The sequence below is a fragment of the Mesocricetus auratus genome, unplaced genomic scaffold, assembly GCF_017639785.1.
Source record: "Mesocricetus auratus isolate SY011 unplaced genomic scaffold, BCM_Maur_2.0 Super-Scaffold_100004, whole genome shotgun sequence".
NCBI classification, from domain to species: Eukaryota; Metazoa; Chordata; class Mammalia; order Rodentia; family Cricetidae; genus Mesocricetus; species Mesocricetus auratus.
Window position 1 is genome coordinate 79,277,463 of NW_024429189.1, and position 26,635 is coordinate 79,304,097.

General features: G+C 43.2%; 2 protein-coding genes and 1 non-coding gene across 3 annotated transcripts in view; 2 read left to right on the forward strand and 1 right to left on the reverse strand.

The window, feature by feature from the left end:
* Nucleotides 1-26,635, reverse strand: part of Chrm5 (cholinergic receptor muscarinic 5) — a 57,268-nt gene that overhangs the window by 11,522 nt on the left and 19,111 nt on the right. The gene's annotated exons all lie outside the window — the stretch shown is intronic.
* On the forward strand, nucleotides 4,393-6,741 carry LOC121140290 (rRNA 2'-O-methyltransferase fibrillarin-like). Its single transcript, XM_040744985.1, has 2 exons — nucleotides 4,393-4,458; nucleotides 6,241-6,741. Exons 1-2 carry the CDS (start codon nucleotides 4,393-4,395, stop codon nucleotides 6,739-6,741), a joined length of 567 nt encoding a protein of 188 aa, XP_040600919.1.
* On the forward strand, nucleotides 11,647-11,774 carry LOC121140607. The gene has a single exon (XR_005877531.1). It is a non-coding gene; the product is annotated as a small nucleolar RNA SNORA11 (small nucleolar RNA).

Here is a 26,635-nt window from a genome sequence, read left to right on the forward strand (position 1 = left end):
AGAGAAATCCTATCTTGAAAAACAAACAAACAAGCAAACAAACAAACAACAGGGCAGCAATGAACATGACTGAGCAAGTGTCTTTGCGGTAGGATGAAGCATGGTTTGGGTAAATGCCCAAGAGTTGTATAGCTGGATTTTGAGGTAGATTGATTCCTGTCGTCCCAAGGAACCACCACACTGATTTCTATCATGGCTGTACAAGTTTGCAGTCCTGCCACCAAGGTGCATGTTTCCCTTACCCCACATCCTTAGTAGCATGAGCTGCCATTTGTATTATTGATTGATCTTAGTCATTCTGACAGATATAACATGAAATCTCAAAGTGCTTTTGATTTGCATTTCCCCGATGGGTAAGGATGTTGAACAGTTCTTTAAGTGTTTCTCAGACATTTGAATTTCTTCTTTTGAGAATTCTCTGTTTAAATCTGTATCCTATTTAGAGACCCACAGATAAACAATATGCTGGGAGTGAGAGACCTTAGAACAACACTAAGCCCTAAAGAAGAGGCCTGGAAAGAGTATAAGAGCCAGAAGAGATATAGGACACCAAGGAAACAAGACCCTCTAAATCAACAGGATTGATGACCTATGAACTCCCAGAGATTGCAACATGGTGCAGAGAGCCTTCACAGGTCTGCACTAGATGGGATCCTAGAGCTAAAAGTGGACTAGCCCACAAGCTATCTCCAAGTGATAACCACTTGCAAATGAAAGTTTGATTCCCTCCAAGGGAAACTAACTACTCTTAAGTGTAGGCTGCATGCCCACTAATAGATGGCCAACAGAACCCAATGGCATCTTTGGAGGTTCCTTGTCTAATAATACCATGGTTCTTATTATTATCTCATTTTTTTACTTTATTTATATTTATTTTAAATTTTTTCTTTCTTTTTACCCTATAGGGCATTTGCGTTATAGTTTCCAGTTTAGTGTTTTTATGGTATTCCTGACTGTGCAACTTTGAGTTGATCTCTGTGTCTATTTCTTGTGTCTTTCCTTGGCCTCTTTTCCTTCTATTTGTCTGTTTTGTCCTATTCTGCTGTGTTGGGAGTGTCTGTTCTGTCTGATATTATTATCCCTAAGGTGCCTGTTTTCTAATGAGAGACAGAAGAGGGTAGATCCAGACAGGAGCTGAGGTAGTAGGGACTGGGTGGAGTAGAGGGAGGATTTATTATATAAGAAAAAATGTATTTTCAATAAAAGGGGAAAAGCATATTTAGGTTGCTTTGCATCAAAAAATATAAGGCAACAGTGACCATTTTGAGATAAACCTTTATACACATTCTTATTAATTTCCTTAAGGAAAATTCCTAGAAGTGTATTTATTTGATTAAAGACTATGAATATTACAAAGGCATTTATATACATTAAAAAATAAGTACAGGCAAGGAATTCTCCGTTTCTTTTTCTTTCTTTCTTTCTTTCTTTCTTTCTTCTTCTTCTTCTTCTTTTTTTTTTTTTTTTTTTTGGTTTTTAGAGACAGGATTTCTCTGTATCGTTTTGGAGCCTGTCCTGGAACTCGTTCTGTAGGCCAGTCTGGCCTCAAACTCACAGATATCCGCCTGCCTCTGCCTCCCGAGTGCTGGGATTAAAGGTGTGTGCCTCCACTGCCCAGCGAATTCTCCATTTCTTACTGAAGCATTTATTTAAATAAATTGTGCTTATTATACTTCCTGTAATAGTGGTTTTTGCTAGGACATTTTGTTCAAGTGTTATATGTCATGCCTGTTGAAATGTAAAAACCAAGTCTTGTCTAATAAAAATGCTACATTATGTGTTTTTGTTAGGTTGAGGTAGGAATCAAAAGCATTTGCTTATTTGTAATTTATTGACAAAACAGTAACACAACAATCAGAGTGTAAAACCAGAATTTTAGAGAGGGAGGAAGACATACAACAAATGACTGTCCCCTGCCATTTGAGGAGGCAACAAAAAGTGCAGTGAACAAATACGTGGCCCTCACCAGACAGTAAATTGCCCACAGCCCACTCTTGGGCTTGACAGCTTCAGAACGTGAGAGGCAGATTTATTTGTAGGCTACCCAGGTCATGGTGTTTTGCCATGGTAGGCCAAAAGAACTCACTCAGATTGCTCACACTTCTGTGTATAAGCCTTGGTCTGCAGACATTTTCCAATTTCTATTATGTAAAAATGTCCATAATGCCTGTGGGTAGTTTGAAAGGAAATGGCCCCCATAGGAAGTGGCACTGTTAGAAGGTGTGGCTCTGCTGGAGTAGGTGTGTCCTGGTTGGAGGAAGTAGGTGACTGTGGGGGCAGGCTTTGTAGTCTCCTTTGCTCTAGCTATGCTTGCTCAGTGTGTGGCACACAGACTCCTGTTGCCTGTGAGTCAAAGTGTAGAAATCTCAGCTCCTTCTCCAGCACCATGGCTGCCGGCATGCCGCCATGTTTCGTCATAATGACGATGGGCTAAAACCTTTGAAACTGTAAGCTAGCCCCAATTAAATGTTTTCCTTTATAAGAGTTGCCATGCTCATGGTGTCTCTTTACAGCAATAGAAACTCTAACTAAACAATACCTTATTTCAAGCTACCAGCTTTGTCATTGGACAGATAATTTTGAAGACATAATGTACCAAACCATTATTGACCTGGTCAACCAGAGAATGGAATCTATACTGTCCAGAGTGTTCTTAAAAATGGCTTTTATATCTGTTTAAATCTTGGTGGTTCTTGCCTGGCGATGGTGGTGCATGCCTTTAATCCCAGCACTCAGGAGGTAGAGGCAGGTGGATCACAAGAGCTAGTTCCAGGACAGCCTCCAAAGCCACAGAGAAACCCTGTCATGGAAAAAAAAAACACCAAAAAACCAAAAACAAACAAAAAGTCTTGGTGATTCCTTTATGGTGTGAAGAGAAGAGAATATGACTCTCTTTACTATTGTTATGCTTCTGTGCTTGGAGTTTTTGGAGAGATGGGACTACTGAATTTGAGAGCTCAGAATAGGAAAGAACACATTAATCCTGAGTGCCACTGGCATTCTGAATTTCACAGGTAGATACAAAGTATCTATCTATTATCTATCTCTCTTACCAAATAGAAAGGATAAAAATATAGTGTACATAAATAAAAGGAAAACATAGAAATGAGTTTTTAAAAAGTAAAATAAATGCACCATGTCAGAAATAATAGTGTTATTTATACCGTTACACTAACTGACAAAATGTTAACTGTTATGGCAACAAGATAACAAAATTCGGAATGAAATGTTAAAAATGCTATTGTTATTGTGATACATGAAAGGACAATGAGGTGGAAGTTTTTTAGATACACCGTGTTAAAATACTGTGATTTGAATGGCCTACCCTGATGCATCCTCCTCCCTAGCTCTTGATTCTCTTTTTACTAATGGACAGTTAACTAACTGTCCATTCAAGCAATAAACGTGGGCATCAGCACTGCTTTTCAGATCCTAACTTCCCCATTTACATTGGGATGTGAAATTCTAAATTTCCCATTTCCTAACTGTCTTCTTTCTTGGCTCTCATCTCCATTTACACCCTGACAACTATGGCCTGAACATTCCTAGTGATTTTATGTCTCTGACTGGGGCTTTAATATCTTTTACAGACTGATTTCTGAAGAGCATTTGCAGACTTTAAAGCCAGACAACCCCGGGCTTTAACCATTCCATTAATTACTAGCTGTATGATCACAAAGTTATTTAATGTTTGTGTAAATGTTTGAGTGGGTAAGTATGGAGGTCAGGAGCTTATTTGGGGGTTCTTCCTCATTCACTCTCACTCTCTACCTGTTTGTTTCTTGAAAGAACGTTTTGAAAACAAAATATTGTAAAGAAATGATTGCAAACTTATTTGCATATATAGGAAATCTTATTAAACTGCAGTTTGTAATTTTAAAATGGAACGAAGCTTTTTATCAGGGGAAGGCAGATAAACTTGACAGCATACACTTAATGGCATGGCTAATCTAAAACAACTAAAATTCTACAAAAAATTAAAACGTGTTTACAAGTAAATGTGGCCACAATAAAGGCAAGTGCAGGTTATGAAGACATCATTGACCTGAACTCATTTTGTTCCTTTGTCTCTAGATATTTTATCCAGAAGGCTTAAGCATTAAACAATTATAGATCATTTTGTCCATGATTTTCAGACAGGGTCTGTCACTGTGATGGCTAATCTTGGTTGTGACCACACCATGGCAGGGAACCCTCAACTGAAGAATGGTCTTTATCAGATTGGCATTAGGCCTATCTGTGGGGCATTTTGTAGATTTCTGGTGGGTGTGGGAGGACCAAGCCCAGTCCACTGTGAGCAGTATGACCCTTAGGCTTGTGGGGCTTGGCTGCATAGGAAACAGAATGTAGCTGAGGGGCTTACAGGACCAACCATTGTTTCCCAGCACCCACATGGCGACTCACAATGATGCATTTGACTCCAGTTCCAAGGAATCCAAAAGCGGTCTTCTGGTGTTTGTGGGTACCAGGTACTCATATGGTACACATAATACACACAGGCAAAACAGTCATACACATGCAATAAAGCAGTTTTTAAAAAGGTAGCAGAATAAGCCTGGAAACAAATCAGAAAGCAGGATTTTTCTGTGGTTTCTACTTCAAGCTCCTGACTTCCCATAATGATAGACTGTAAATCGGAAGATGAAATAAACCCTTTCCTTCCCAACTTGCTTTTGTTCATGGTGTTTATGACAGCAACAGAAAACTAAGTAGGACACTCACAGAACCTGGAGCTCACAGATTTGGCTAGGGTGGCTGGCCAATGAGCACCAGGTACTTGCCTGTCCTCGCACAGTTAGGCTTTTCATGTTGACTGGGGTTTTGAACTGAGCATCTTCCCAACTGAGCTATATATCTCTCCGACCTCTGGTTTATATTTTCAGTCTGGGTTCCAAACCCGAGTGCAGTAGTTTCCATCAAGGACTGCAGAGTTCAGATGAAGGGATCTCTAGTGTACAGTGACAGCTGGTGAGTTTTAAGTGCTCTGCAAGGGATAACCATTTTAAATTCTGTGATGTCTCAAGCTGACAAACCTTCAGCGTCCCCTCATCTTTGTAGGTTCTCCCTCTCCCTCTCACCTGTCAGCTGGGCCAGCTCCTGTAGCTGGGGCGTCTACTTCTCAGGAAAAGTCTGCTTCTAGCTTTGGGATTGAACCTCTCATTGCATTCAGCTCACAGCAACAAAAATGTTTATATAATTATTTTCCTTGTGAGTTCAGGACTTTAGGGCGGGGCCAATCTCTCGTTTAATTCTGGACATAGGTGCTGCACACAATTAGAATCAATATATGGCTATTAGAAAGGGATGAAAGTGACACTTCAGGGCTGGAGGGATGGCTCAGTGGTTAAGAGCACTGTAGCTCTTCCGAAGGACCTGGGTTCAAAACCCAGCACCCACATGGCTGCTCACAACAGTCCATAATAAGATCTGATGCCCTCATCTGGCCTGCAGGCATGCATGCAGACAGAACACTGTATACATAATAAATAAATAAATAAATCTTTAAAAAGAAGTGGCACTTCTTTTACCAGCTGATTTCCATCCTTTGCTTCAATTATTCTTTATTTTTTGGTCTTTTTAGACAGGGTTCCTGTGTAGCCCTGGTTTTCCTGGAATTCTGTACACCAGACTGGCCTTGAACTCAAGATCCACCCGCTTTTGAATGTTGGGATTAAGGGCACATGTGCTTTCGTCATTTTCATGTAGCTTCTCTAAGACAGAATTAACCCTGGCTGCTGCTTCTTTAAAAAAAAGAAAAAGAAAAAAACCGTGCCAAATTTAGCACTCTACCACTGAGCTACATCCCCAGCCTTTCTAAAACTCTCCTGCTACCCTGTCTAGCCAAGTCTTGCTGGGTGAGTTAACCTCTCTAGGGCTGTTACCTCATTGCAAAATAAGGGAAACACAGGTGACGGGGCAGGAATCCTTACACTTAAGAGAATCAAGCGCTCAGTAAATGTGAGTTACAGCAATTATGTTTACAAGTGTTTTTCAAGATTTTCAAACACCTTTCCACTTTCCCATCCTCCTCTCCACCCACTGCCGTCCACACCTGCCACGTGGGACTCACCCTAGATCCACACCCCCTTCCTAAATCCTGATTTTAAAGTGACACATCCTCTTTAAACTAGGAAGTTAACTAAACAACTCATTGTACATCTCGGGCTCGGTGTTATGCACACCCTCGCATGAATTAAGAGCGATCACACAAAGTGACTTTGGAGCATCCTTTCATCACAGATCACTCCCGCGGTCTCCGCCCCGGCCGGGCCTGCCCGGATCCCCGGGGCCCGTGCTCGCTCGGCCGCTTCCGGTGGGGCCTGCGCTCTCGGCGGCGGCGGCGGCTCGCGCGCTCCCTCGGCGGGCGGCCACATGCAGGCGGAGCGCGGGGCTCGGGGCGGCCGCGGGCGGCGGGGAGGTCGGGAGCGGCCCGGAGGGGACCGAGAGCGGGCCGGAGCCGCGGCGGCGCTGGTGAGAGGAGGCTGCGGGGACGGAGGCGGCCGGCGGGGCCGAGGCCGGGGCTTCCGCGGAGGCCGAGGAGGAGGCGCCCCGCGAGGCGGTCGCCGGGAGCCTGGAGGCCGAGGCGGCGGAGCGAGCACACGGGTAAGGAGTGCGGATGCGGCGGCAGCCAGCCGACGTGCAGGACGCGCGAGCCACGGCGCCTGCGCGGGACGGAGCCGGAGGGGGGAGCGCGTGGACGGTGCACGCGCAGCCCCTGGCTGCTGGCGGCCCAAGGACTAGGCGACCGGCCTCCGGGTTTTGCGGCCGCCAGGGGTCCCTAAGTCTGATGTTGTCCCGGCTACCACGCGTTGTCACAGAAATTATCCCCTGCGACGCGGCCCGGAGTGATTTCCCCTGGGTGTATGAACCCAAAGAGATTTGTTCAGAGAAGTGTACCTCTATCCTGTGTTTCCCTTATCCCATCCCAACATTGCCTAGTCACCTACATCTGGATGGAGGGACCTGGGGAAGATTATGTCTTCATTTTGGTTTGGATTGGTGATCTCTAAAACCTACCCATTCTTTGGTTTCATGTTTCGTCTTGCTGAGAATAACATTCCGGGTACCTAAAGATTAACCAGCCTTCCCGAGGCTTTTCTGTTCTCTGTTTTAAGGCACATTGGAGCCTTAAATCAGAATTAACTGCAGAGCTCTGAACGCCTAACAGTATATAAAGTTCTGGCTGTGCAAGGATCATTGTCCAGCTGCAGAATTCCACACAGTAAAATCCTTTGCTTTCCCTCTGGATGACTAGACTGCAAGTGGAAACAACTTCTAGATATGTACTACTCCAAAGGAACTTATTTGGGAACCAAGAGGCTCTGAGATCATTCCTTCTTAGGATGGGCGGTATGAGCCCTGATCTCACTCAGACCAGTCACCTTCACTGAATACCTAGGTGAGGCATTAACACTATCCTTGATGCAATCATTAACTTCATAAAATGCAAGAATTTGCTTAGTATTTATTTTTTTAGAAATATATTTGTGTGTGTGTGTGTGTGTGTGTGTGTGTGTGTGTGTGTGTGTGTGGTATAGGGTGTAAGCCAGAGGACAACTTTCTGGAGTCTGTTTTCTCCTTGCACATGGATTACCAGGATAAAACCCTGCTTGCTAGCCCTAAAATATATATTAAAATTTAAATGACAAATAGTAACTATATATTTATGGAGTATAAAGTAGCATTTCAACACATGGATACAGTGTGTAGTGATGAGATCAGAGGAATTTGATATAAGTATCATGTTAAAAACATATTACTCCATTGTGTTTGTGTGCTGGCTAGTCTTATGTCATCTTGACATATAAACTAGAGTTATCTGAAGACAGGGAACCTCAATTGAGAAAATGCCTCTGTAAGATCTAGCTGTAAGGGATTTTCCTAATTAGTGATTAATGGGGTAGGGCGTTTTGTGGGTGGTTTCACCCCTAGGCTGGTGGTTTTGAGTTTTATAAGAAACAGGATGAGGAACCAGTGGGGAGCAAGCCAGTGAGTAGCACTCCTCTATGGCATCTGCATCAGCTCCTGCCTCCAGGTTCCTGCCCTGTTTGAGTCCTGACTTCTTTTGGTCGTGAACAGTAGTATGGAAGTGTGAGTTGAATAATCCCTTCCTCTCCAAGTTGCTTTGGTCATGGTGTTTTGTCACAGCAATAGAAACTCTAAGACAGCTTAAAATTACTCCAGACTAGCTGTTTTCTATCATTATTTTTTCTACTATAGTTATCCTACTTTGATTTTGATCTTTAGAAATGATTCCTTTTATCCAAGTGTACTCCTGTACTCATTAACCGGTTTCTCCGTCCCTCCCTACCCACACCTTTCCTAGTCTCTCATAACCACTATTCCGTATTTCTTTAAGATCAACTATTTAGTTTCCATATACAAATGGGAAAATACAGCATTTGTCTTTGTGTACCCAGCTTATTTAAATTAACATAATATCCTTTAGTTCCAACTGCTTTTCTGCTAGTGACAGTTTCATTCTGATATTCTGAACAAGGCTGGCTGAATAATCCTTCATGTCTGTATATTCTCTTCTTTAAAAAAAAGCCTTTAAAAATTATGTATGCGTGCTTGTGCATAAAGGTGCAGTGCCATCAGAGGCCAGAAGAGGGCATTAGATCCTCGGAACCCTAGTTAAAGTTAGTTGTGTCCTCCAAAACAAGTGCTCTGACTCCAATTCCTTTGGATATGTATCTAGTACTTACTGGAGGAAGATACCAAGTGTCTTCTGACTTCTGCAAGCATACACAAAGGCATATATGCTTGAATACACAGACAGACACAGACACACACAGACACAGACACAGGCACAGGCACACGAGGGGTGGCGCTGTTGAGTGATGTTTTCACATATCTTCCCCCTCATGTTTAAGTATATTATAAGGCTGTATAGTGAGTGATACTGGTAACATATTTAGCTCTTTGAATGTTAGCAGATCTTATCCATATTTATATGGCAGGTGTATATGTCTGTATTCACTTAAAAAAGAAGAGAGGCAAAGTCTCACTATGTAGCCCAGGCTGGCCTTCATCTGTGCTAGCATTCCTAGTCTGGTCACTTTTTAGTTACTTATATCCAATAAAAAGCAAGAAGTTGTAAGTTACGGCACTAAGGAAAGTAGAACTTTGAAGGCATATTTGTTTGTTTATTTAGTTAAGACAGGGTTTCTCTGTGTAGCCTTGGCTGTCCAGAAACTCACTTTGTATAACAGACTGGCCTCGGGCCGGGCGTTGGTGGCGCACGCCTTTAATCCCAGCACTTGGGAGGCAGAGGCAGGCAGATCTCTGTGAGTTCGAGGCCAGCCTGGTCTACAAGAGCTAGTTCCAGGACAGCCTCCAAAGCCACAGAGAAACCCTGTCTCCAAAAACCAAAAAACAAAAACAAAACAAAACAAAAAACAGACTGGCCTCAAACTCACAGAGATCTGCCTGCCTCTGCCTCCAGAGTGCTGGAATTAAAGGTGTGTGCCACCACCACCCGGCTTGAAGGCATAGTTATTTATTTATTTATTTATTTTACCATTTTTGTTTGTTTGCTTGTTTTGCTTTGTAACTACTCTCGGGCCTGAGTAGTAAACAATACACTAATTATTGCTAGTTCTTTGTAAAAGGCAAGTGTCTGGCTTTGGTGCTTAGCCTTAGAGCCATTGGTGTCACATCAGGTCTTGGCAGATGTCTAAGGCTTGTTCTGTCCCTGGGACTGAAGGGTGTGGCTGACATCATGATAGCCAGGGATGCGTGTAAGCTTATTACACTCAGACCCAAACAGCAGCCTCCAGGGGTGTTTTTCCCTTTTCCGAAAAACTGAAGCTGGCTTGGCTAGAAGCTGAATGTGCTTAAGTGTCCTAGCAGAACATTGCTTTAGGATTACAGAATAAATAAATGACCAGGTTACATGGTGAGTCCCAGGACAGCTGGACTACACTGTGAGGAAAAGGCATTTGACATTCTTTCTTGTCACTGAGCCATGGCGTAGGCACGAAGTGTCCTGTGTAGCTTTTCTTGTTAACAGTGCGCTGCTCTGAGGCATGCTTCTTCCGCTGGCCATTATATTATTTCACCCGTGTGTCTCCATAATCTACACAGACAGTTCATCCTCAGACTGTTTTTTTTTTTTTATAAAAGAAATCATTTGATTGAGGGTTTGCTTATTTTTCACAGGATTAGTCCATGCTTATCTTGTCAGGAAAGAGAATGACAGGCATGGTGGGGGAGCAGTCACTAAGAACTTTACATCCTGATCTGCTGGCATCAGAAAATTACTTTTGTGAGCTCATCCCCAGTGACACCCCCCCCCCCCCAAGTACTTCAACATGACCATACTTTCCATTCCTTCAGGTTGTAGAACTTACAACCTGCAGACTATTTTGCTTATTCAGAGGAAACCATGCACAATTCCATGTCCATAAGCTTACATCTAATGTATTGTAAAATCAAACAGGTCAGATACTTTTAAAATATACAATTCCCAGCATATTCTGTGCATTTGTTACTTAAAACATGGAGCAGGAAAAGCGTTTTAAGGGCTGAGGATGCGGCTCTGTTGGTAGTGTTGCATAGTTTGCTTAAGGCCCTGGGTTTGGTTCCCAGCACCACGTAAACCCTGGGTATAGTGTTGCACACCTTAGCGGAACTCAGAACGGGAGGCAGGCTTTTAGAAGTTACACAATAGCTAGAGGCTGCTGTGGGCTACATGAGACCCTGTCTCATCAACAGCCGTAGAAGCATTTAAAATACAACAGTCACACTATTGTTCATGAATAAATGGTCTTAAATACTGTAATGACTTGATATCGGCTTCATACATTTAAAAATCACATCAATAAAGACATCAGCAGTAAAATCTCAACTGTTCCTTTTACTATTAAATTCATATTTTCTTCTCATATTTTCCTTACAACTTTATCTGGGGTAATAGATTTTATGCTAGAAAATTATTTAGAAGTTACCTCTTATTTTCTATGTATGTTCTTGTACTTGTGATTCTCTTGTTTCCATCTCCCCAGTGCTAGGGTTTCTGAGTGGTAGAGGCATTTTATAAACATATTAGGATGACAAGACTCGTATCAAATTCACTTAATATTTTAGATATTCAATTCTACAATAGTTTTATTTTTGTATTTGTGAAATGTAGTTACTCACACCAAGGGATTTCATTAACTGATGTGTATTGTGAGAAGGTCATATGTTCTTCAATGTAAATGGATCATTATCATTTGTGACTAGGAACAATTAAAGCTGGTCAGCTAATGACTACTTGAAATGTGCGGTGTGAATTTCATGTAGATATGTATGGAATTCCTTGGGCATCTAGAATTGTACTGTTATGGCTTCTGTCTGTCATTTAACCCGTGTTCTTTGGGCGATTGTTTGGGTGCTGGGTTCAGTGTGTACTTCCCATACTCTGGAATGTGGCTTCCTTAGAAGTGTGGAGTGACAGCACTTCCTCAGCCAAGGTCTGACTAAAGGGCTTTTCTTTTTTCTTCTCCTCAGTTGTATGCGGCAAGGTCTCTTGTTCTACAACCCAGGCTGTTTGGTCCTCTTGTCTTAAGTGGTGGAATTATAGGCATGAGCCATCAGATCCAGCAGGATAGCACTCCCCCCAAGAAACAAGTACCATAGTTGAGAGCAAATCTGTAAATTGGGGTGTGCTCAGAGCAGCGGGTCTGAAGAATGGCCCCTCTGTTTATAACACACCCAACAGAATCTGGTCATTGTGTGAGGAGGGTTAGGAAATGTATTGCCTTCCTCTGAGCAAATGCCCTACACATTGAAAAACAAACAAAGCAAAACGAAGAAAAATAAGATTGTGTCTTTTAACTAAATCAAATGAAGAGCAATTGGCTTATCTGTCAAATGAAAGTTGTGTTAACTCCACCCCCAAAGTCCCTTTCTAGTTCCAAAACAATGAACAGAGAGCATCAGGTCCAGGGCAGGAGGTGTAGCTAGGTGTGAGAACATGGGCCTGGGTCTGAAAAGGGCCTGGATCCTGTCCTTAGCGTGGGGAAGACATTCGGGCCAGTCCTAGATACCGGCCCCTGCCTTGATCTGTGCTTGCTCTCAGCTGGGTGAAACAGGCAATCAAAGCACAATTCCAACTGTGAACAGCAGGTGGGGCCAGTAGCACATTACCTGGCTAATGGCAGTACCATTCCCGGAGCAAACATGACTGACAGCAGGCAAACAGCAGCAGGGAAAGCTCCTTCCTACTGGCTAGATATTTGCTTTTCAGTTTGGCGCATCCCAAGTCCCTTGCTATCCCAAGGCACTGGGACGATCTGAGAAATCACACTTTCTCACTATCATGCTCTTCGCTGTTTCTCCTCCCTTTGTTTTCCAGAGAAAATGCTGTTTTTAAAAAGTTTTCTTTTTGTGTCTTGATTGTTCATGGTGCTATATTACTCGAGTACCTTTTCCTCAAAGTACATAAATGCTGAGCTTCCCCAGCCCCTTCTCCCTGCTTTCCCCTCTGGTCAGTTCCCTTTGTCCCTCAGTTTCCCTTCTTCCATACAATCTCACAGACACACGCATGATTTTATATATCTATATAATCTAGGACCCACGAATGAGAGAAAACATGGTAATTTTTTTTCTGAGACTGGTTGGATTTGCTCCTATTACCCCCAGTTGTGCCCATTTTCTTACAAGTGCTGTGACTTTCTCCTTGTTTATGGTTGAAAGAATTCTATTGAGTATGTAGATTGGATTTGCCTAATCTGACCCTGCAGAGGAAACTCTTTTGGTGGTAGTGGTTTACTTTTGGGAGATGTGAGCTGTTTCTTCTGTCTGATCAACAGCATGCATACTGGGGCCAAGACTAGTTGATAACTGTGTGTGTTTAATGCAGCCGTGGGTATTTTATCTTTAACATGGCATTTCCAGATGGAAATGTTTCCAGAAACTGGCTTGTAGGGTAAACTCCAGGCCTGGAGCGTTACCGTGTTTCTGAATGTTAGTATAATTTTACTTATTAATGAACAATTGTGTTCAGAATTAAAGTAGAACTTATATCCACATAATACACCACATGAAGTAGCAAGCTTTGGGAGTTGTTAATTTCTTTTGGAATTTTAGCATCTTCTGATGTATTGATTTTTATTTAGTGTACACTCTCATTTTCTGAATGGTAGAAATAGAATTTATACATGTAGAGACTTTTTTGGTGCCAAAGCTGCCTATAACTCCCATTTCACCCATCATATCCTTAAATATACATTTCTTTTGTTATTATTTTTATTTATTTGTATGTGTGTGAGTTTGTTCTGATATCCATGGGGCCCAGAAGAGGGTATTGGATCCTCTAGGGCTAGAGTTATAGGCAAATGTGAACTGCCTGACTTGTGTGCCAAGAGTCAAACTTAGGTCCTTGACAACTGCTGAGCTATCTCCCAGTCTTACACTTACGTTACAGAACTAGTTATCCAGGTGTGGTGGGTGGCACGTGACTGTAATCCTAGCACTGAGAAGGCTGAAGCAGGAGAGTCATTAGTTTTTGTTCTGCCGGAACTCCTCTTGGCTTTTCAGCTTTATTCCTTGTGCTCTCTCTCTCTCTTTTTGTTTTTCCTGTTCCGTTTTCTTTTTTGACCCCTAACTTGACACAAGCTAGAGTCACCTGCAAAGAGGGAGCCTCGGTTGAGAAATTGCTTCCATCAGATTGCAAGCCATGGCCACGGAAAGCAAGCAAGTCAGTAAGTAGGGTTCCTCCATGGGCTCTGGTTCCTGCTCTGCTTGGGTTTCTGCCTTAGCTTCCTTCAGTGATGGGCTGTGATCCAGATGTGTAAGTCACCCAAGCCCTTTCCTCCTCTAGTTGCTTTCAGTCACCGTCTTTATCATAGCAATAGATTGCAAACTAGGGCATTCCTCTTGAGAGTTTAGGATACAATCAAGTCCAGTGGCCTCATAGTTAGAAGAAAGCAACACTAGAATTTACTTTATGCTTTTCCCCCAGGAGTATTTGGACATTTTCATTGGGGATCTAGGGAATGTGGAATTAAATGTTACTTTGGATTTCTGTGAAGCAGAGGTCAATAATCTCACACTTACGCCAAAAATAAGGGCACACAGTGCTGCTGGCACTGCTGACTCCGCACTGGAGTAGCAAGGCGCACTGCACTGTGGCTCTTTTCCAGGCATTTGGCTTTTCTTACCTTCCCACCACACTGATCCTGGGATTTGCATTTTGTCCTGATGGATCAGGAGCTTTGAGAAAATCCACCTTTCTCTAATGCAAGGGGAAAGCTTTATGCTTTCCTCGGTGTCTTTGCTGCCCTTTCTTTTAATGAAAAGATTTTCCTTCCTAATGTTGGGAGAGCTTCCTAAAGGTCAAACTGGGAAAGAGCTGCAGAAGGGAGATGTAGATGCAGGACTCTGTCCTGTTGTAGGAGAAATGATCTCTTGAAATTTTTGAAAAGTGCCTTTTCTTATTTTTTCCTATTTTGTTTTAGTTTTTATTTCCATGTCCCAGTAGGGACAGGAAAGGAAGGGGGTTTTCTAATGTATTTCCACGGTGCCATGCATGGATCCGTTCAATCAGAGGGTGTGTCAGGCAAGCACCTTCCAAATGCCATGCACTGTGTAGCAAAAACAGGTTCGAAGAATCAGACGTGTGCTTGCCTTCCCACGAACAACACTTCTTCCTGCTTACAAAGCCCTCGCGATTGGTTGAGCTCTCTCTATAAGGAGAGTGGTGCAGCTGTGCAGCCGTTGTTGCTTTGGGAACCACTTCTAAGAGTTCTGGGAGGACTTCTTTCTTTTCTCCTCTCATTAATGCCATGTGTACATGCTCTTGATGAAGAAATGATTTTAACACGAAGCAAATGCGACCAGCCCTCAAAGCAGAACAGGCAGGCCTTTTATACACCAACCACCAAAGGAGAATGAAGAGGAGGACCAATTCAAGAGGGGCTGTGCATGCTGGGAAGCCAGCACCCTTACACAGACACTTTTGGCATAATCGGTATAGTGGCTTGTTCTTCCTCATTTGGTCAGTGCGTGTATATGCACCCTTAGAAGATGAGAATTCTGCTTTTTCTTTTGTGTGAGATGGCAAATCAAACAGCCTTTGCTGTTTAGATTGAGTTTGACCTTTGTCTGAGAAGACAGCTGGAGGGCTGTGTGGCAGGGCTCAGTAACAGCTGGCATGGGCAAGGCCAGCAGGTCAGTCTCTAGCAAAAGGAGGGAATGTTATGTAGATACTGTATTTGAGTTTTGTCACAGTAGAATATGAGTATAATTTGATCAAGGGTCCAAATGGTGTAGTGGGACCAGTCATGAAGACACTCGGTGTCAGGGAAGGGCAGAAAGAACTGTAGCTCATTCTGAGCCCTTAGGTGGTTTGAGGAGAGGGGACTGCACAAGGGGGAGTTAGACCCTAGCAAGCAGAGGTAGAGTGAGCTGTAGCTTACTGTTTTGTCTGCCTCCCTCCCCTCCCCTGCTTTGCCTCTCTCCCTCCCTCCCTCCCTCCCTCCCTCCCTCCCTCCCTCCCTCCCTCCCTCCCTCCCTCCCTTCCTCCCTCCACCCGTCCTTCTCTTTCCTCCTTGCCTCCTTCCCTCCCTCCCTCCATCCATCCATCCATCCATCCATCCATCCATCCATCCATCCACCCACCCATCCTTCTCTTTCCTTCCTTGCCTCCCTCCCTTCCTCCCCTTCCTTTACTTCCCTTCTCCTCCTTCCTTCCATAATTTGTCAACAGTTGGCTTCTGTTTTAGTTTGCTATCAGTGTTTTTTAATAATTTTCTGTGGCTTGAATCTTGGCTGTTTCAGTGATTGCTAGGGTGAGTTACAATGAGTAAGTTTTGGGTCCGAGATCTGTTCACTTGTGTGGTTGTAAATTTTGGAATGGGGACATGATCTATTTCGAATAGACTTCATCTATATTCATATATTTGATTATGTGTAAGATCCTGTCTGCTCTCTAGGGCTTCACTGAAGTTAAATGAGATCACTGAATGAAATTGGGTTTGGAAGATGTATGATTTGGGGATGTAGCTTGCCAAGCATGCACGAGGCCTTGAGTTCAGTCTTCCAGCATTGTTCACGTTCTGGCTCCAGCCAGTTAGTCTCCCTCCTCTCCATTGGTAGTCATGAGAACTTTCACAAGGCCTGTAGATATTTTACATTTTTTTCTTTTTCATTTTAGACAGATTCTATAGCCCCAGGTTAGGCTTGAACTTAATGACCTTGAACTCCTTAGCTTTTATAAAGACATGGGTGACTACATGTAGAGAAAATTATTTTTTTTCACACTAATATTTTGCTCAGTGAAGAGACATATTTACACTTCAAGATATTTTCATTGTGCTTCTGCCTATAAGACCTTGGACAAGCCTTTCCTTGAACCTTATTTCATTTCTAAAGCCCAGAGAATTCAATAGAAAGTGGATGTTCTATGAGAAAGAGTCTTGCTTCAGCCTAATTACCATTTTGCCTCCTTGGATTTATATCATAGAGGAAACTTGTAAAACCACCAGTAGGAACATCTCCCCTAAAAATGGAAAAGAAAACTGGTTGTGGTGGCAAATACTTAAAACCCAGCTCTCAGGAGAATTGCTGTTAAGTTTGAGGCTAGCCTAGGCTACACAAGACTCTGTTCCCTGCCACCCCATTCATTACTCAATAGTAAAGCTCCAATCAGATGCACTGAAAAAAGTTAAGACTCTAGCCATGCCTGGGAATGCAGGCTGGTAATCCTAACTACTCAGGGGGCTTAGGCCAGAGAATCACAAGTTCAAGGTTTGTGTGGGCGGGCATCTTGGTGAGACTCTGCTTGCCTCAAAATAAAAAACTAGCAAAAGGCAGTAGGTACCGGTTAGTGTTAGGGTATGTAGCTAGCATGAGGGAGGCCTTAGACTCAACCCCAGTTTTGTCACACACAAAAAAAATCAAGAATCCAAACCTTGTACGGCAGTGTTTGCCTGTAATCCCAGCACTTGGGAAGCCTGGGGCAGGGGGATCTGGAGTTTGGGGTCAGTCTGAGTTACTTAGTGAGGCTGTCTCAACAATAAAGACTCCACTGAAGCTGTTTTGTGCATTGACTGAAGTGTACCAACACAGACGAGAACTGCAAGAAGACATCACGATTCTTACTTTGCAAGTGTTGCCAGGGAACCGGGTTTTTAAAAGTTTTAGAAATTTAGGCTTCCTGATGTCACTTGCCTTGGCAATTGGCATCTTATCAGAACTGACAGCTACATGGCACCAGGGATGATATGTGAAGCCTTAAGTGATAGACCCTTCAGCATCGCTGATGAGACGACACTTCCTTCAGGGGAGCTGCTCAGCTTTATTGGATCAGGGTGATGAATGGCGCATGGCAGGGCTATGCTGCTTTGCTTCATCTCTGGAAGATGTGAGCACTCCTTTAGGACTGCTGGGAGTGGTAACAGGTGGACTGAGTGGTGGACTTGGGAAGGAGGTGGATTTGGTTAAGGAAGGAAAAGTTGGCCCAATATCTGTGGTAGGATATTATTTTAAGGTGTGTAACTTTTGTTTATGCTGCATTTAAACACATTTAACCCTGTGAAGCTGTGGTTCTTTGCCTATAAAACACCTGATGGTCTAATAAAGCGCTGAATGGTCAATAGCGAGGTAGGAGCAAGGATAGGTGAGGCTGGCAGGCAGAGTATAAATAGAAGAAGAACCAAGGAAGGAGAGCAGAAGAACAAGGAGAGGAGGACATCAGGGGCCACCAAGCGTCACAGCCCAACATGGAGTAAGAAGGAAAGAGAAGTTTAACGGAATAGAGAAAGGTGAAATCCCACAGGCAAGAGATAGATGGGATAATTTAAGAAAGCTGGCTAGCAACGTGCCAAGCTAAAGCTGGGCATTCATAAATAATAATAAGACTCTGAGTGTTATATATCTGGGAGCTGGGTGGTGGGCCCCTCGAAAAAGTAAAAGAGTAAAACATCACACAACAAATACTTTGATAGGAAGGGACTTGAAAAGTAGTGGCTTAGAATTCTGAGTGTGAAAAAGAAACAAAGCTTTTACTATTATTATTATTAATTACTGTTATTGAGATGGGAGGTTTTCCCATGTTGTCTAGGTTGGCCTTGAACTATTGCACTGAAGCACTCCTCTTGGCCCTGGCCTCCTGAGAGTGTGTACCGCCATGCCATTCTACACCAGTTTAAGAACAAACCCTTTGTCTTTTACGAGATGCTGATACTGTTTTAAAGGGAACTGACATTACTGGAGGAAGAATCTCTAATGAATGTTTATCCCAAGCTTCCTCCCTGCTGTGCACCCATACAAGCCCACAAAGACAGTAGGTATTAGCAAACCGTGGCTCAAGTTTTATGAAGTTTGTTGGCTGAATCAAAACCCTCTGTTAGAATTATTTTATACAAGAATCAGGTTACACTTTGCAGCACAGCCATAAATATCATGGAGATATTTTTGATTGAAGTGTGTGAGAAGGAAAGGGGAAGGGGGAGCTTGTAAGTATAGAGCAATGGTTCTCAATTTTCCTAATGCTGCAACCCTTTAATACATTTCTCCATGTTGTGGTGACATCCAACCATAAATTATTTTTATTGCTACTTCATAACTGTAATTTTGTTATTGTTATGAGTTGTAATGTAAGTGTTTTGGACATAGAGGCTTGTCAAGGGGGTCACAACTTCCAGGTTGAGAACTGCTGCTATAGAGCCTGTACATGCCAAAAAAGTCTAGTAGCAGGAAGATGGTGTTTGACTATAGGACATAGGTGCCTGTTGGAGGCTGTCTCATGACTAGTGTTAGGTCTTTTTTATGAATAGTGGCTGTGTGAGTGTGTGGCCTTGTTGTAGAATAGGTTCTTTGTAGACATATCAAGAGGAATACTAGAAAGCTGGAGGGACAGGGAGAGAGACAGAGAGAGAGAGACAGAGAGACACACACACACACACACACAAACACACACACAGAGACACAGAGACACAGAGACAGAGAGAGATAGAGAGACAGAGAGAGACACAGAGACAGAGAGAGACAGAGAGAGACACAGGGATAGAGAGAGACAGAGAGAGACACACAGAGAGAGACAGAGACAGAGAGAGACAGAGACAGAGAGAGACAGAGACACAGAGACAGAGAAAGACACAGAGATAGAGAGACAGAGAGAGACAGAGACAGAGAGAGAGACACAGAGACAGAGAAAGACACAGAGATAGAGAGAGACAGAGAGACAGAGAGAGACACAGAGACACAGAGAGAGTGACACACACAGAGACACACAGAGAGACAGAGACAGAGACAGAGAGAGACAGAGAGAGACAGAGATACAGAGAGAGACAGAGAGAGACACAGAGATAGAGAAAGACACACACAGAGAGAGAGAGAGAGAGAGAGAGAGACAGAGAGAGAGAGAGAGAGAGAGAGCACAGTGATATGTCTGTAATCCAAAGAAGGCCAGCGATTGTAGGTACCTACTAAAATCCAGGAAAGAGGCATGGAGTCTCAGGGTCCTGCCAGCACCTGACTTCCAGATGCCTACTCCACAGAACTGTGGGCAAGCAGTTCTGGTGTAAGCCCCTAGTTTGTGAGACTTTGTCATGGAAGTTCTGGAGACAAATAAATTTTACTTACATTTTCTCCTTTTCTCTTTTGCTTCCCCTTTCTCCTCCCCCTCCCGTTTTAAATATTTATTATTATTTTATGAATATGTTTGTATGCCAGTGCGGCTTCTCACAGAGGCCACAAAAAGACCTTGAATTCCCTGGAACTGGAGTTTACTCGTGGTAGTAAGCTGCCTGTGGGTACTGGGGGCCAAACCTGGGTCCTGGGAACCAGGCCCAGATCCTCTGGAAGAGCAGCAAGGGCTCTTAACTGCTGAAATAAAACAGATTTTTATTTCAGGAAGTGTGGTGTTGCTGCAACAATTATCTTAAAAAATAGATGTGGCCACTGAACTGGGTAATGGGCGATGGCTGGAAAAATTTGGGGATGCATGTTAGGGGTCTGAATTGTCTTGAGACTGTCATTGGAAATGTGAAACCTAAAGGTAATTCAGGGTGGATCTCAGGTAGAAAAGAGTATGTTACCAGACCTCGGGGCACAAGTGAGCTTTGTTCTAAAGCACCAGAGACCTTGGCTAAATCCTGCTCTCCTGTTAGTGTTCAAAGAATTGCTGACTCTACTGTTCTGAGAATAAAAGTGTTACCATGCCATTCCCTATTGGTGGAAAAGTGATTAGTCTTTTTTTGTTTCTGAGTTGCTGGGATTAAAGGCATACACCACCACACCCAGCTGGTGGAGAATTTTAGGTTGCCCACCCAGAGTGGTTGTCCACTGAAGAATTTTCATCATCTTCATTCTGTAGAAGGTCAAGTCAAACTGACTCTTGCCTATTAGAAGTGAGATAGTGCTTTTTTCAGGTGAGACCCTCTGTGTGGTCCAAATGGATTTTCTTGTGGTTTGTGTGGCCACTGGGCAAGATAAAAGCTCAGCAGTGCTTTGATCTTAAGGAACCTAATTGGGTTTCTGTTACTTTATGAACACTGCAATCCATGATGGGCTTCCAGGTACAAAGTAATACCACGAACATTACCAGGGTAGCTTTGAAATGATGTCAACGTAAGAACACCTTGTTTGTAGAATACTGCATTCTCGAGTATTGCCACTTGCTGTGTCCAGGTTTGTATAATGAAGCAAATGTCTCCTAGGCTTTATTCTTTCTGCTCTCCTCTGGCCCTTGCATTTGGGTGGGAGCAATGAGATCCTAGTTTGGTGACACTTCTCATTTGAGATGAGGGAGTGTTTATCTGTAGGAGGCCAGCCTGATGTGAACACTCAGTGGCTATTCAATGAGATCGTTTCAGGGCCCTTAGTTCTCTCCAGGTCTCCTGCCTTTCTTTTGAGGGCTTGTTTTCCTGCAGAAACATCCTCTCGGGTGTTTCCAGTCACACTTGTGTTCTACACCAGTGTCGTTATGTTGCCCAGGCTCAGATTGCCGTGCACTTTAGTGGCTTAGGGATTTCAGGCTAACAGGAGACGCTTCTCTGAACTTTCCTCACTGGGACAACAAAAGAATATTGGCTTCTCCCACACGGAAGCCTGCTAACACTTCAGTTCTAGTTCTATCCCCCAAATTCTCATCGGTCTCAGGCATTAGTCGACTTACGCAGCAGAATTCACTCATTAAATAACTTTAATCAGCAAGCATCTATGGGTCTTCAGAATTTTACAGAGATGGTTCCCTTGAAGCTTCAGGCTCCATTTGTAATCTGTAGATTTTAATATAAATGACCATTTTCTTGTTTTTGCAATGAAGCTTATGATATTTGAAGGCCAAAAGAGATCCTGAAAGGCTGATTTAGTCCATCCTTTTAGGAAACTTTTGCAGTTTCATTTAGGTAAGAATTACTGATTAATGTGAAATTTGTTGGGTGAATGGTTGATGGGAAATTGCAGATTTACAGAGGACCAAAGTAGCACTAAAACAATGTCCTAGATAGAAATGGGGACATATCTACACTATGAGTACTTTAGGCCTGTCATTCAACCCTTCTGCAGTCATCTTGTTACCTGTGCTGGGGTTTCCATTTGTCTGTCAACCAATGTGATATGACAGTACCCAGGGGACCGTGTTATGGCACATTGTAGCCAAGACACATTTGACTGTGATATAACACTGTCCAGGGACCATATGTGGCACATTGTAGCCAAGACATATTTGACTGAACATTTAAGTAACATTGGAAGTTAAAAACAAATCTACAAGTAATTTAAGGAAAATCAGAGAAGCCAAACAGAAGATGGACTCTGCATGCCCCGTGACCTGACCTCGTCAGTAAATCAACACACTGCAAAGAGACCTTGTGCTGGCTTTTGGTGATGTAGGATAGGGAGCAGAAAGCATTGGGGACTTGCTGGAAGAAACAAGCAGGGAAGGAATTTGTTTTGGAGCTGTGGGGCTAGAAGTGTGGCCTGGGTGTGGTGGCACCTGCCTGTGACCTCAGCACTCAGGAGGCTGGCCTGGGTATGGTGGCATATACCTGTGACCTCAGCACTCAAGAGGCTGGCCTGGGTATGGTGGCACATACCTGTGACCTCAGTATTCAGGAGACTGGCCTGTGCATGGGTGGCACCTGCCTGTGACCTCAGTACTCAGGAGGCTGGCCTGGGTGTGGTGGCATATACCTGTGACCTCAGCACTCAGGAGGCTGGCCAGGGTGTGGTGGCATATATTTGTGACCTCAGCACTCAGGAGGATGGCCAGGGTGTGGTGGCATATACCTGTGACCTCAGCACTCAGAAGGATGGCCTGGGTGTGGTGGCATATACCTGTGACCTCAGCACTCAGGAGGATGGCCTGGGTGTGGTGGCATATACCTGTGACCTCAGCACTCAGGAGGATGGCCAGGGTGTGGTGGCATATACCTGTGACCTCAGTACTCAGGAGGCTAGCCTGGGTGTGGTGGCATATACCTGTGACCTCAGCACTCAGGAGGATGGCCTGGGTGTGGTGGCATATACCTGTGACCTCAGCACTCAGGAGGATGGCCTGGGTGTGGTGGCATATACCTGTGACCTCAGCACTCAGGAGGATGGCCAGGGTGTGGTGGCATATACCTGTGACCTCAGTACTCAGGAGGCTAGCCTGGGTGTGGTGGCATATACCTGTGACCTCAGTACTTGCGAGACTGAAGCATCTGAATCTGAGAAGAACCTGGGCTGCATAGTAAGATCCTCTCAGAAACAGAACCGATCCAACCCTTCCAATAATATGTGTGTTATAGAAAAGGAAATGCATTGAAATGGAGACGTAGGTAGATCATGCTTTCTTAATAAAATTGGTTGTCAGAAATACAATGGATAACAGAAGAAGAAAGAATCGGGAATATGCGCATTAGGGTACACTCTCAGTTTTCCCTTTCCAGGTGGTACTGGGGATTTTAATGTAGGGCCTTGTGTATAATACACTAATAGCTCAAATGTGAGCTTTAAAATTTATCTTAGTTTTGTCTTCATTATTTTCTACAAGGCAAATGCCCTGTTTTCTAAAAAATATTTTAATTTGAGAATTTCATATAATGCATTTTGATCATATTCACCATTCGATTTTGACCTTGACTCCATCTAGATCCTCTACCACATGCTGTTCCCTCTCCGTTTTCTAATAATCCACTGAGTACAAATTGTGCTGACCACATATACATGCATATATATACACACATACATACATACATACATACATACATACATACATACACACACACACACACATACACACATACACACACACTCACTCCTGATAGTGGCGCCATCCAGTGGAGCATGGTGGGCCTACCAGAGCCACACACTTAAAGAAGCCATCACCTATCCATAGGTCTTACCTAGTATAGGCTGCCTCTAATTCTTGGTGATGATGGAATTATAAATATGTGTCACTATACCTAGCTAATTGGAGTTTTAAATTCATATTTAACTGCTGTGTATAAATGGTTGGTTTGAATATATTTCACTAGTTTTACTTTCTTGATAAAGATATTATAATCTTTTGAACTCTCCTTTGAACTATATATTTAGATTCTACATGGATCTCTTCTTTAAAAAAATAACACTTTATTTTGGAAAAGTTTCAGATATTCCAGAGCAGGTAGGCTAACTGTATAATGAATTTCCGTTACCACCCTAGGCTCAACAATGGTCTTGTAAATACCTTGTAAATTTCTGGCCACAATTCCTCTCTGTACACTATTTGAGCCAGCTCCCACATACCTTATTTTTTTCACATATGGTTGAATATTTGCACCTTATTCATTAGAACACTAAAGATTCATAGCATTGTTATGAATCAAACAGTAAATAGTATTACTAGCTCATTCTTTTTTTAAAATAAATTTATTAATTTTATTTTATATGTATTGGTATTTTGCCATGGGTGTCAGGTACTCTGGAACTGGAATGACAGACAGGTGTGAGCTGCCATGTGGGTGCTGGGAATTGAACCCAGGTCCTCTGAAAGAGCAGTCAGTACTCTTAACCACTGAGCCATCTCTCCAGCCCCTAGTAGCTCATTCTTAATATGGACAATTGTGTCGTCATTGTTTGCACTCCTCTGCTGTTCTCATGATGACTGTTTCCTCTGGTTAGATTATTTGAATCAGTATAGATAGATAAGTCCCCATTCTTACGCTCTGAATCCAGTGGGGTGTGTGATGTGCTGGGGATGGAACCTGGGGCCTTCTGCTCTTGACAGCCACCCAGCTCATGAGCCAGGACCTTCTGCCCCAGATACCCACCCCAGCTCATGAGCCAGGACCTTCTGCCATTGATACTCCCCCACTAACTCATCAGCCAGGATTTCTGCCCTTGATACCAACCCCAGCTCATCAGCCAGGACCTTCTGCCATTGATACCAACCCCAGCTCATGAACTAAGACCTTCTTTCCATGACACCCACCTCAGTCCCTCAAGTGATTCTTCTGCCGCTGCCACCCACCCCAGTGCTTAAGTTTGTTTACTCTATCTCTTCTTTGTTCTGCTGCCATTTTTTCTTTTGCAATTTCTTTATTTCCTACAAAAAATGTGTGTAGATGCTTTGCCTGCATGTAGTCTGGGTGTCTGGGTACCATATGCATGCAGTGCCTGCAGAGTGCAGAAAAGGGTGTAGGATCCCTCAGAAGTGAAGTTACAGGTCGTTATGAGCTACTATGTGGGTGTTGGGATTAAACTCAAGTCTCTGGAAGAGCAAACAGTCTCTTAACCACTGAGTTTTCTCCAAACCCTTTACATTTATTATTATTATTGTGTGTGTGTGTGTGTGTGTGTGTGTGTGTGAGAGAGAGAGAGAGAGAGAGAGAGAGAGAGAGAGAGAGAGAGAGAGAGAGAGAGAGAGAGAGAGAGGGAGGGAGGGAGGGAGGGAGGGAGGGAGGGAGGGAGGGAGGGAGGGAGGGAGGGAGGGAGGGAAAGGAGAGTGTGGCACATACGTTGTGGTCAGGGTTGATTGTCTCCTTCTACTGTGGGTTTTGGGGATTGAACTCAGGTCACTAGGCTTGGGTGGTAAAAGCTTTTACCCAGTGATCCTTCCTGATGGATTACAGTTTATTTCTTAATACAACCAAGTCGCCATTTCTAAGTATGCTGTAGGGTTTCTTACAATCTACTGTTCTCTGCATGCTTTCTTTTACTGCCCAAGACTAGAAAAGCTTAAGAATGCCTGCAAGTTGAGTTCCCATTAAAACACATTTGTGAGCTGTGTTTGTAAACATTTGTAAATTTCCAGGGAGAGCTGATTTCCAGTCTAAAGTAATTAAATTATTTATTATTGTGTATGTGAGAGAGAGAGACAGAGAGAGAGGGAGGGAGGGAGGGAGGGAGAGGGAGGGAGGGAGAAAAGGAGGGAGGGAGGGAGAGGGAGGGAGAGAGAGATGTGCACCATGTGTACCACAGTATACATGTAGTCAGAGGACAACTTTGAGTTACTCTCTCCTTTCATCTCTATGTGGGTTTCAGGGATGGAATTCAGATCCATCAGGCTTGTGCATCAAGTGCCATTCTTCCCTGAGTCATCTTGCCAGGCTCTGGTCCTAAAGTCTTAACAATCCCATAGCCTTGGTTATATCATGTAGACGAAACAGCCATGATATGTGGGAGTAGGTTCAGACAGAATGTACTGATTTCCTTACATATCATTAGAAAGTTAACCGGAGATAACGCTATGATATAGTGAGGTTCTTTGAAAATATTGCTTAGGATCCCAGCCTCGTTTACAAGTTCAGTTTTTAGTGTTATACTTATGTTCCATTATTTTCCTGTAAAGACTCCTAAGGTCAGGATTCCACTGCCTGACTATTGATTGGACTCTAATGATTTGCAGGTGGAAGATGACAGTGATTCAGAGACCCATGGAGAAGAGAATGACGAGCACGGACATTTTTCTAGAAGAAAGATTGTTTCTAACTGGGATCGATATCAAGATCCTGAAAAGGAAGTCAATGATGAGGGTGGAGAATCACAGCGGGGGACAGACTTCAGCGTCCTCCTGAGCTCTGCAGGTATGGGTTCAGGTTGTGTGCTTGCTACTTAGTGCTGGGAAGACTGCATAGACATTTGCTACTTTTGAAATTGCATTAAGAACATTGTAGTGTATGTGTATCTATATGTATGTGTACACTTGTGCTATGATATACATATGAGGTCAGAGGACACCTGAAGGAGCTGGTTTTCTCATCCTACCACACAGGTCTTGGGATTAGAACCTAGTTCCTGGCTTGGCAGCAAGCATGTTTACACACTGACTTCTCTTGCTGGACCATGCCTATAATTGTGAATGCCTATGCTAGACTAGAATAATTATTGATTAATCTATTCTGAATACGAAAAATTGTGAGAGTATTAGATTGTGAGCCAGAAACACAAGATTCAGTCTGGTGTTGTGAATTGATATTGCCATAGCAAATGCATTCTACCCTGATGATTCAAGAAGGCAAACCCCAAGTAATTGTATTGGTCAACTAAGTTACCTGCACTTTGGCCAATTATAATTTATGATTTAGGAACACTTTTTATTCAAGGTAGAAGGACAGAAACAGAGGTAAAATGTGGCTGGCTAGTTAATTCTTATCAGCTGTTTGGCTAAAAGATCTTGGAGGAGAAAATTGAAATAATGCAATTAAATTAATTTCTATTGGGCATGTGGGTT

Coding starts and splice junctions, on each gene's coding strand:
- LOC121140290 (XM_040744985.1), top strand. CDS start 4,393: ATGGCGACTCACAATGATGCATTTGACTCCAGTTCCAAGGAATCCAAA. Junction 4,459..6,240: donor AAAGCGGTCTTCTGGTGTTT/GTGGGTACCAGG, acceptor CTTTCATCACAG/ATCACTCCCGCGGTCTCCGC.